The sequence below is a fragment of the Telmatherina bonti genome, assembly GCF_933228915.1.
Source record: "Telmatherina bonti genome assembly, chromosome: 22".
Classification (NCBI taxonomy): Eukaryota; Metazoa; Chordata; class Actinopteri; order Atheriniformes; family Telmatherinidae; genus Telmatherina; species Telmatherina bonti.
The window spans coordinates 12,622,836-12,635,013 of NC_136631.1; the positions used below are offsets into that span (position 1 = coordinate 12,622,836).

Sequence of the window (12,178 nt, forward strand, 5' to 3'; positions counted from 1 at the left end):
ATGCCCAAAGGATTCCTGGTAAAAAGAAACAAGAAATCTGCACATGTTTCCTACAGGACTCGATCAGACGATGATGACCTCCAGGAGCCACCCACCCCAGTTGCCTTGCCGAGTCAGATGGACCCCTCCCCGACGATGTCCGTGTCGTCAAGTCCAGACCGCGCCTCAGCATCACCGGACTTCACCGTAGCTGACGCGCCGGTACCAAGACTGGAGAAGCCGGCGCAGTTTGGAAACCCCGAAACGGTATGCCAAGCCCTCTACAGCCCCACCCGACCCATCAGCAAAGAGCACGAGCGGGGATATTTCGAGAGAAGTTTCAATCTCGGCTCGCCCATTTCTGCTGAGTCATTCCCAACATTCGCCTCGCTCTCCGGCCTGGACCATCTCCTGTACGCTCCGGTCGACCTGAAAATAGGCACCAGCAACAGCAGCCGCAGCGGCACAACCAGCACCACCACCAGCAGCAGCAGCAGCAGCAGCAGCAGCAACAACAACAGCAGCAGCAGCCTCCCGGGACCAAGCCACCGGGTCGCCACAAAACGACCCGCAGGTGATGGAGCAGAGCGCAAATCTAAACCCGCCTCAAAAAAACCAAAAGCCATTAGAAAGCTCAACTTTGAAGACGAGGTGACGACTTCTCCTGTGCTTGGGCTCAAAATCAAAGAGGGGCCGGTTGAGATGAAGCCGAGGGCGCAGTCCTCAGGAGGAAACAAACCTTTAGGGGAGTTTGTGTGTCAGCTGTGCAAGGAAGCGTACGCAGATCCCTTCTCCCTGGCTCAGCACAAGTGCTCTCGCATAGTCCGAGTCGAGTACCGCTGTCCCGAGTGCGACAAGATGTTCAGCTGCCCGGCAAATCTCGCATCCCACCGCCGCTGGCACAAACCCCGGACCACCGGCGCGCCCGCGGTGCCACCCTCACAGGGCGTCAAATCTGAAATGGCCAAAATGCCGCCGTTAGGTGTCAAGTCAGTCTCCGACGAAGCCAAAGACATAAATGACAGAGACACCCCGAGTCCAGGTCTGTCCGAATCGGGATCTGAAGATGGCTCATATGACTGCCAGTTCTGCGGGAAGAGGTTTAAGCGTCAGGCATACCTAAGAAAACACATCATGGGACACCAGGCTCTGCAAAAGAAAGTGCTGGAAGAGTTTCAAACCAGCGACCGCGCCACAGACCAGGCTCCAGGCTCCGCAGCGTCCTCCTCCTCCTCCTCCTCCTCCTCCTCTTCAGCAGCATCATCAAATTCTCCATCTTCAGAGGAAGCCTCAAACCAAAGCCCTCTCAATCTGAGCCCGGTGGACTGCCTGTTGTGCCCGGTGTGCGGAGAGAGTTTCACCAGCAGGGCCAGCCAGGAGAGACACCTGCGCCTCATGCACTCCTCCCAGATCTACCCTTGCAAATACTGCCCCGCCACTCTGTACAGCTCACCGGGGCTCACCAGGCACATAAACAAGTGCCACCCCTCGGAGAACAGGCAGGTGATCCTGCTGCAAATGCCGGTGCGCCCCGCCTGCTAAAGACAACACAGAACTTGTGCCTTTAATTGGGGAAAAATTGAAAAAAAAAAAAAAAAAGAAAAAAAAAGATTGGAGTTACAAGAAAAAGAAAAAAAAAGTTTGTGATGCTCACTGCCATAACTTTAGGCAAACTAAAGGCAGGGCTGTTTGTTGTTTAAGTGGTGTCTTTTCCATGCCAATCAGTGATTGTTGAATGCTTGTCTCTATCTTTGAAGTACACATAGGCCTATTTTGAGATTTTATTTCTCAAATTAGTTTATCAAGAGAAAAAAAGGAATACAAAGCGTTAGTTTGACTGTTAAAGGGTATTTTTCTAGGACAGCACATGCGCCATGATAGCTTCTAGACCTAAGAAATGTCTTAAATTCTCAGAAATCCTTTTCCCCATCAAAGCCTCTTGAATTCACCGACCGTGATTGCTCCATCTCTGTAGCTTTACGTAAGTTTGTGAAGGACAGAACTTATCAACTTTGTCTTGGTGGAAAAAAAAGTGTGACTGAAGAATTCCCTGTGTAGTAGAACCACAAATGCCTTTAGTATACAGATAAACCTAGTCTGAAATAGCCTACAAACACATCCAAATCTCGCTGTATAACTGCCTTAAAAAGAAAAAAAAAGTCAACATAGATTGTTTTAATTTTGAATGCTGGCACATACTTTATTATTATTGAAGATTGTTGCAATATTTTTCATCATATTTATTTATTTATTCTAATTATTTTATGTAACTTATTGTGTTTGTTGTGATTTTATTTCCCCTGTGAATTGTTCTGGCAGTTTACATGTCCTATAGCCAAAATACTTTTATTTTGTTGTTTTGTTTTTGCTTTTTTTTTTGTTTTGTTTTCTTTTTGTCAAATTTAGGAGTTGTGATAAGTGTCGTGGGTCGGGTTTTAATCTTCAATCTCCACAGCTCTTGTTAAAAAAAAAAAAGAAAAGAAACGTAAAGCTCTTACCTTAGATGCAATCTTTTTTAAGGACGAGTTATTTTTCTTAAATGTTGGCTTTTATAGCGCTTTGATTGTACGTGTATATCGTTGTTGTCTATCAAAATAAAAAATATTTTCAAAAGACACGTGGTCTCACAGAGTGCTTTAACTGTCTCCAATGAAAAGAAAGCCGCAATTCCTTCCAGTAAAACTTCATTTCTGTTGGGAAGACTCGCAGCCTGATATACTGATATTAATGGCCTTATTGATTAGACTGTTATTAGAATAACACACTTGCCCATCCCAACTCTCACCATCCCTGATTATCTTCTGTGATGCTTTGCTCTTGAAATAACTCATAAATTACAATCACGACGAGATCACATGTAGAAAACATCTTCATATTTCAGATGTTTAACTTACAGATTTGGGAGTTTCATATTCAAGGCAAGAACTGAAACATTTAGTTGATGCTCATATCAAAACCTTCTTAATTTACCATATATGGGAAATTTAATGGGACTAATGAGATTTATGGATTCATCATGTATGAGAAATCCATAATTTACCCAATCTTACTGCTTCCACCTTTATCTTTAGAAACTTGGAAGCACAAATGCAGTTTTAATCCAAATGTTTTAAAAGTCCAGGCATTGGGTTTAAAACAATTTTATCAAAGTGTTTTTAGTCTTTGTGGCCCTTCACAGCTTTTTAAATACCAAATCCTCACTGTTTTCTGAACCACCTGTTTTACGACATTCTAAAAAATAATATGGCTCTATGAATTGGTCCTTACTGGGAACAACAAACATCAGAAACCCCAGCTGACCAAGCTTTCGCATCCCATCCCCAGTTGATCAGACTGGTTCTCCGTAAATCATTGCTGTAAAGGCTCAATGGACGCAGTTTCTCTGCCATAGAGAAGCACTTACGGCCTTATCATAAATTCCCTCCTTAATACCATGTCAGGACATGACAGGAGGACAAAGAGGTGGTGGATCAGAGCTCACCTCTGGAGCAGTAAAACATCTGTCTGCATTGAGAACACTCACAGCTCAATTTTTCTTATGTTTCAGCTGATTTAGGAGCATGAGGGTACAACTGACTTTAAGTCTGCCAACCAAAACCAGTAAAGCATTGAAGTTAGTTGTAATTCAGCAGGAAGCTTCCAACTGTGCCACTTAAGACTTAGATCACAGATACAGTGAACATGTTGACCTCTGAGCATCATTGCTGGAGGGGGAAAAAAAAAAAAAAAAATCTCACCTTCATACTAACTTTAACTCCCACCTTTCCCCCCAGTTTCTGTACAGCTTCTTGACTTTATTAATATTCTGCACCTGTCCAAGGCAAAAAGAAATAAACTTGTTTTAAATGAGCATGTCTTTCCCTTGAGGCAACAGTAACAATACAGCAAGACTGAGAGGTATTGGAAGTGTGAAAATTGACTGCAGCTCGTGATATAACATGAAATAATACAATAAGCTAATAATCAGTGTCACCCTGTTCTGTTGTAACATATCTGAAGTCAATGCCTCAGTCCAGCGAAAATGAAGCAACATTAAGATTATTTCTCACACAGATTCAGGGCTCCAATTATGGTCAAGTGCTTGTCTTACGTCTTTATGTGGCCCAGGAGACAGGGCACCTGTAGGTGTTGCAACCATTGCACCTGTACCTCCTGGTGAGCTTCCATTATGCTGGCTTTCTCTAAGTAGGGCTGAGCAGCAGGGGAGACAGATGGGAGGAGGGTCAGGTTACCCCTGCTGCTGCTAACACGGCCAGGCCAGGGTCAGAAAGCCCATGGTAACAGGATGATCATGTGCATACACACACAGATGAAAACCCACACATGCAACTCTGAATCTGACATCAGTTTACTGAGCAAAAAAAGAAAAACAAAAACAAATTTGCAGAATTTAAAAATGATTTAATGAAATGTTTCAATTTTCACATTTCTAATGAAGATAGCAGGACTTTGTCATTTAAAAACAGCTTGATATGTTGACAGGTCAAGATGAAATTTCAAGCTTTTTTCCTCTTATACAAAGATAATATTACAGGCATTCATATATTTATATTAAAGGGGCCAATCTGGCTCTCAAATTTGACAAAATGTACAAGGATTTCTAAAACGAGGTGATAAAAATATCAATACTAAGACTAACAAATATTTCTTCACGCGTATGAGATGCAAAATCTTATCTTGGTCCAAACACCTCCAGCGACTAGGCCACTAAAAAGAGGAGAGAACAAATCCCTTCAACGACATTTTCTATCATCTACAATCTTTAGATCAACATCCTGGGTGATTCCTTCACATGGCTTTGGGGACAAAAAAAACAACAACAAAAAAACCAAATCATAAGATTGTAATCCAGACCTATATAACTATACATTCTTCAAATAAACAAAAAAAAAAAGAGCACAAAAACATGCTTATTAATTCTGTTGCTTGGATTCCTTATATCCTGCTGAGGAATAAAAACAAAAGGAGGTGAGATGTGGAGAGAGAGGGGAATATCAGAGGAGCACGGGGAAAGTAAGGCATAGTAGTGCAACAGATGGGGATGGCGTTGCAGCTTGGGTGGAGCCCTCAGAGGGTGTGAGTGTATTGTTTGAGTGTGGTGGTGGTGCAGGAGGGGGGGGAAGAGAGACACGTGGCTACCATGACAACCTGAGCGGGCAGGTTGGAGGTGCGAGAGCGCTGGCGTGGCTGTTGCTAGGAGGACTGGTTAGAGTTCAGCGCTGGCATGCCACCTAAACCCCTGACTCCCTCTCCTCCTCCCATCTCGGGCCTCGGGAGGCAACGTGGGGAGAAGATCATGGGAAAAAGGAGGAGCTGGTAGACTCTGCTCTGTTCACAGATAAAGACGGAAAAGCACACTGCCACGATTCTCCATCCATCTGTTGTTTTCGTGGGAGGCACAAGACACTGACCTTTAGACGCAGGAGGGAGGAAAGTGACTGTTTTAGACTGCTAACGAGGAGATGGAAGTTTAAAAATCAAGCTGCAGCCGTGGTGGTTCGGGACATCATCTTACTTGTTGAGGGCAGACATTACACAGGCACTGTGAGAAGCTGCCTCGGACACACTCACACAGGCTGTTTGCACACACTCAAAACACACACATACAGGCGCACACACCAGTGCATGGAGATAAGTTTCACCTGAGGCTCTGGTGGTATTTTTTTTCCTCTAAACAGCAAAAGAATACATGATACAACACATCAGCAAAATATTCATATAATCCTCTCCATATACACGTAGCAAACGCACATCGGAAAACAGAACTTAAAGCAACTTGAAAAAAAAAAAATCAAAGAAAACATTCAACGTCTAATGATGAGCGAGTGCAAAAAAAAAAAAAAAAGAAAATGATGGTTGGGAATGTCGGAATGTTGATGTCTTTGCTACGAAGGACAGGGAAACTGATCGCAGAGGAAAGAGACGGGAGGAACTTATCTAATTACCGGACATGAGCCGAAGTTAACGACATCAGAAAACAATTACAAATGCAGTTTTTTCTCATTCCTGCAGAGTTGCATAAATCAAATCATGACACGATCTATTGGAATTCATTTAAAGAGGAAAATGAGAGTGGAAAAAACAAAAAACAACAACAACAAAAAGCCCATTTACTCCAATCTCAAGTTAGGAAGATGTCACAGATTGTTCACTTCAGGTCCAAACAATGATAAAAGCGTCTGACTGTGCGCACTGCAGGGACTTCGTACCCAGGAAGTCTGTGCAGTAGTGCAGCGAGTACAAATCAACCCCGGGGTGGGGGTGGGGGGGGGGGGGGGGGTGCATTCCCCATTGCATTTCTAATGCAGGAAGATGGTCCATCAACAGTCCAAACTGGTGCTACTGGGCAGGACAACAGCTTCAGCTCCATTCTGTCACTACCTGAAGTGGCATCTTTGACACAGAAAGGTTGTGGCAGATGCAAAGAGAGGTAAAAAAAAAAAAAAAAAAAGGCAGACATATTTATAAATGGACACAGATCTCTTGTGCAGTTTTAGCACAATTGCATTTACAACGATTTCATTCAGTGCTGTATTACATCAAATGTTGAAATTGGTAAAGAAACAGCATAAAGCAGCCTCCTATTCCCTTACTACAGTAAGAACTTTGTCTTTCTAGAGCACTGAAAGTGCACTAGAAAAAGAAAATAAAATATACAGTAATATCACAAGTTGTTTAAGACTTTGCAGTTAAGTCTTCCTATGTTGCTGAAACCCCTGGGATGAACATAAATAGTTAAGTCTCATGTCCATCTTCATCAATGTAGTTAAACTGAAATGCAACGACGACAACAGCCACTTAAATTAAGAAGAAAAAAAAAAGTTCCAGTTATTGTTTGTAGAAGACAAAAATTAAATGAGGGGGAAAAAAAACTTTCCAAAAAACAACGAGAAAGAAAAGTCTTGCAGTCGAGGCTGGGTGTGTGAGGTTCCTCGAGAAAATAGTAAAAGGCTTCAACTCTAGAAAAAAGGGGGACGGGTTGAAGAGCTTAGTTGGAGGATTTGCTCATGGCGCTGGCTGATCGGCGAAGTTTTCCTGAAACTCTATGTTTTGTGGAACGGGGCATGGTGGGAGACACCTGGTCGACAGAGTCTGTCGTCGTCGTCGTCGTGTTTCCCCCTTCGGTGCTTGTGCTGCCAGTAAAGGATCCTGAGAGAGAGAGACGGAGGAAGGGTTTTGCAGAAAGAAAGAAAAATAATGGAGAAACAGATGGTTAGAAGCTGCACACTTTCACTGAGCTTGCTTGAACATTTGAAGATCTCAGCATGCCTCTTTCATGCATGTAGCTGCTCATGTAACCAAGATTACCCAGTTCACAGGATTTTCACCCACATTCACAAAAATAAACTGTAAAAAAATAAAGTGTTAGGATTTGAATTAGTTTTGCTGGAGTTCATTAGAATTAACAAAGCAAATAAAACCTCTGAGGTTACATGCCTTTTTCACATGCTGTAGAAAAGCAAAGCTTGTTAAGAGGAGCCGTCTTTATTCCCAAGTTGTTTTTAGATGCTTGTATGGTGTGGAAAAAAAAAAAAAAAAAAGCAACCTTTGTAGCTTAAAAAAAAAAGTTTTCAATTCACAGTGTGACAACAAAACACTTTGAATGATAATAAAATTAGACATTACGCTCTCGTTGTGAGCATTGGAGGCTTCCCATTGTCAAACATGGTCCCTTTTCACAAAACCTTCACATCCATGATTACGTGACGGCAAACTGTAATAATGTGGGAGGTGGGCATGAAATGCTGAATTGTGAGTGTCAACTTCCTCGCTGTGCCCCCCGACTAAATCCAAAACTATGCCCCCCCCGCCCAATTCGGCCCCACGCCTAGAGTTTAAACAACTTTTCTGCTTTGTTGAGATGGCATCTGGTTGCCTATTTTCTTTCCTATCCTTTTATTTCCTGCCATTTTTTGGAGGCATCTCAAGTTGCAGCGGCTAAAAGGAATGGCAGATGGCTGGAGTAACAGACACTCAGCCGCACAGTGGACACCGGCAGCATCCAGGGCTGCAGCTCACTGGGAGAGGAGGCTGGGCTACGGATAAAACACTGGGTGTGTATTGTGACATGCTACTGGGGAGGTGAGAGGGGGGTGGCTTCGAACATGCATTTTCAAATCTGCATATGAATATAAAAGAGGGATGTGCTTGGCTAAAATGTGGGCGGCCTCATGGACAAAGCAAATTCTGCATTCCCATATTCCTCTAATCATTCCAGCAGTAAATTTAGTTTTAAGACAAATTTATTATAATTTAATAAACTGAAGGAAAGCCGCCTAATCTCACTGCAGCACTTCACGAACTGCTTGCGTCACTTTTTAGATGGCATTTCACACCGTATGGTCTTGTGTAGGAATGATAGTTGGTTTTTTTCTAGTGAGTGGAAAAGCCCAAATCAAGGCTGCTATGCTATCACTGCAGCTATTATAACCCACAACTCCCATTAACTCGTCCAAAACTCCCTTACAGTGACATTCATTTAGGATGGAAAGGGAAAAAAAAAAAAAAAAAAAAAAAAAAGATTGAGAGTGAAAGAAAACAAAGGGAATCTTAAAATGGCCCTGCAATCCCATTGGTCCCCACTGCAGCAGTTCAAACAAGGCTTTAGATGACAAAGACGTCTTCTAGTGCGGCAGGTGTTAGTCTCAGTCTGCCCCAGGCAAACAGGCACACTCCAACAGGAGGAAATGAGGAAGGGGGGGGGAGGTGGAGGGATTGAGGGGGAGAGAAAAAAAAAAGAAAGCAAAGAAAGAAAAGAGAAAAGTGTTTGCTGGCGGAACAGATAAAGACGCGCCACATGCAGAAGCAAGGGCCAGAAGTGTAGCCGTATTGTTCATGCTGCTACTTAGTCAGGTGCTAATTGTCGCCACCGTGCATCACTCTCAATTACCAGCCAGGCCTAAACAGTAGGACACCCTGAAATAAACAGGCTGGTTTCTTTTTCCCTTTCCCTTTGTCAGAGTGCTCAATAACTAAAGCTTGGTTAGTACTGAATAATGAAGGCGCGGTTGGGGAAGGGGAGGAGACAGCCAGGATGAGTGAACGAGCGAAGGGCAGGTAGGCTGCGGAGCAAAACAAGCTTCCGGTCTGACCCAGGGCTTACCTTCACCACATTAAGCCTTTACGTTTTTATTAATCTAAAAGAAAAAAAAAAACAGAGTAAAGCATTGTGAGAAAGCTGCAACACTCCAACAGAAACACAACACGGCGCTCCTGAGGCTGGGTTGGGAGGGCGTTCAGGTAGCGCGTGTGGCGTTGTGGTTAGTTGTCACTGGAAGATTTAAAGTCAGAGAGGGTTAACTGATTTTAGATGAGTTCATCAACAAGTGGCATTTCTCTGAAGAGCATGATGTCTGATGTGTACCTCATAAATGGGTCATTTACAGATTTCAAAAGAAAGACCGTTCTGAAAGCCAAAGCACAAATTGTGGGCAGTTCACATGGAAACAACAGACTTAGAAACATTTACCACCAATGTTATGAGCAGAGAGGCAGTTAGGGTGAAACAGTAAAAGATGCTGGGGCGCCTCGGCAGGTCACGGGAGCTTTTATGTGGTTTTATCCAGAGTGAATTCTTGTTTTCTCCTGCGCAGTTAATCACTTTAAGAAGAACAGCAAATGACCAGAAAATAACAGAAACATCACGATGTGACCAGGTGGTGCAAAGTGTAACACGGCAAGGACAGAGCACTGATGATGGACAGTTCACATGTTGGATGGGCTTGCTCATGCAGAAAGCAACGATGCTGGACTGAAGCTGCACGGCGAGGGTGAAGTCACATTCAGAATAGTGGTATCTGAGGCTATAGAGGAATTGACAAGCCAAGAAACTAAATAAAAGGATGACTAGCATGAAGGGATGACTGAAATTCTGCATTGGGATGCTTTGTTAAGCAGTCGGCATGCAGGAGCCATACTTAAATTCAAAACTTGTGCTGCATTTAAAAAAAAAAAAGCTAAATTAAGCGCTGCCCCTTTGTATTTGTTGATGTAGGGCTCAGAGTGACCCAAATGAATGGATGGATATGTGGGGGGCTGTGGATGGGCATCATGCCTAGTGTGAAGGAAGCAGGCAGTCTTACAGTCCAGTTTGGCCCAGGGGTACTCCATGTCCCAAACCATCCCCGGCCAACGCCTGCACGCTGTCATGAAGCATGGATGACATGTTAGTGGCAGGCAGCAATGGTAGCCATAGCAGGATGGACAGACAGGCAGATGAATGGACAAACTTGTTTATAAACCCACACACGCACACGCACACACACACACACGCACACACACACACTCCTGCATAAACAAGAAGAATGGGAGAGGTGCAGCACATTCGAGAACTGGGAAATGAAGAGCAGTCAGCCAGATGCCACATCGAAAGCCTGATGGATGTAAAAGTATCAGTAAAAAGATATTTAGATCCACTGCTTATGTAAACACGAAATGTTGGGTACAAATGTAAAGCAAAGATTTGATTAAAAAACATTTATCTTCCTTAATATGTAGATTTAAACAAATTTATTTACTGAAGTTTAACACTTACTGGTTTAAGCTTAGAAAGTATAAATATATTAGTGTTCTTTTCACCTCATGAAAAGGGTAAAACTGATTATTATAAGTTTACTTTTATTTAAACATTTTCTGTATCATTTTTTCTTTTTAAATCTGAACAAAAAGAAGTCAACATGCAGGTAAAATGGATTCCTTTCTGTAACCTGTAACCATTTTTAAACGGACTGGTTAACCATCACCCAGTGAAGCCAGTCATGAAGTCAACACCATGAATACTTGTATGAAAAGTTATTAGATCAATTTTACTCTCCATTTTGTTGTTCAGCTTCCATGTCAGTCAGTCCTAGATGTCATCAAACCAATAACCTGAACCTTTAACTGGTGTCGAGTATTGCAGTTATTGGGTCACCATTATGTATGTAGGATTATTAATCTGCTACATTAAAACATTTATAGCCATATTTAGATAACTTTTTTTAGATCTCCTCCTCCTGCAGTGACATCTTTTGGAACTGCTGTTCAGAGAAGTGTTTTGTCTTCCCTTCTTTGAATTACACATTAGAAATTGGCTCTCATATTGTCAGTGGGAGGAAGGCCAGGTGAGGAAAGGGATCAGTTTCTCTTGCAGCCAATGCAGTGTTGTACTTGCACCTATGAGATAGAGCATTGCCCTCTATGATAATCATGGTCTTTAGAAATGAGGTCTTGTTTGTGTACCACTGTTTTGTGAAAGCATGATTTGCATACTAGCAGCAGGTTTGTGGGTCATGCCCCAGTACCTCTCCTTCACCCTGCTGACAGACTTGAATTCATGCTCTGTGTTTATTAAAACAAAATAAATCTTTGGCATTACATATTACACACACACATCAAATTGAATTCCCTGCATTTGAAGAAAAAAAAAAAAAAAACCCAACATTTTTTCTAGTATAGCAGCAATTGCAGAGCGGTCTACTTCTGTTGGCACATTGGGGACTTGAACCCAGGTCCTGCAGACAGAAGCTCACCTCTGTAAGCACTAGGATACCACTATTAGTGGTTCACCCCAGTCTATCCACCTGCTCCATCAAGAGCCACTCTTATTTCAGCTCACAGCAAAACCTGAGAAAAAAACCCCCACTGATCTTCAAGTTTTTCTAAGCTCAAGCCTGACACTTTAAATTAAAGTGATAACTTTTATTCAGCCAATTTTACCAGAAAACAATGCCTAATTGTTACAAACATTTGACTATAAAGTATCAATCACTAACTCCTTAACCTTTCTAATTACACAAATAGTCCTCAGCATCAGTGCCTCAGCCATCAGGAAACATCCCAGCATTTTCTCTTCATGCCGGGAGATTTTACACCTCTGCAGGACAGATCGGCCAGCAGTATGGAAATGTGGCTGACAACCTCTTGCTTGCCTGAATATCACACCTGCTAGTATCTGAAATCCAACACACAAAAACACCATCCAAACATACTTAAAAAAAAACAAAAAACAAAAAAACAGTTAATTTTCACTTGCCCACACGCAAGAAATACTGCATACACTCTAAAGCGCCTGAAAACATATGAGCCCTGACATATTTGAAAATGACAAAACATCTGTGGTGTGGTATTGTGGAGTGCTTTCCTCGTCAAAGCAGAATGTGTGTCGGGATCCAATAGAGTAGAAAAGTGCAATCTTGTATTGATTTCAGTGTTGTTGCAG

At 42.6% G+C, this 12,178-nt stretch overlaps 2 protein-coding genes across 2 annotated transcripts in view; one reads left to right on the forward strand and one right to left on the reverse strand.

Moving 5' to 3' along the window:
• insm1b (insulinoma-associated 1b) lies at positions 1-1,521 on the forward strand (the record flags this gene model as incomplete). The annotated part of the gene is made up of 1 exon (XM_079261768.1): positions 1-1,521. One exon carries the CDS (start codon positions 1-3, stop codon positions 1,519-1,521), a length of 1,521 nt encoding a protein of 506 aa, XP_079117894.1.
• Positions 1,522-6,701: 5,180 nt separating this feature from the next.
• The window catches only part of ralgapa2 (Ral GTPase activating protein catalytic subunit alpha 2), a gene marked incomplete at its 5' end in the record, with an annotated part of 100,170 nt that continues 94,693 nt past the window's right edge, over positions 6,702-12,178 (reverse strand). Inside the window, 2 exon segments of the mRNA XM_079262309.1 lie at positions 6,702-7,126; positions 10,063-10,121. Of these exon segments, the coding sequence (XP_079118435.1) occupies positions 6,968-7,126; positions 10,063-10,121 (218 nt within the window). The 3' untranslated portion in view covers positions 6,702-6,967.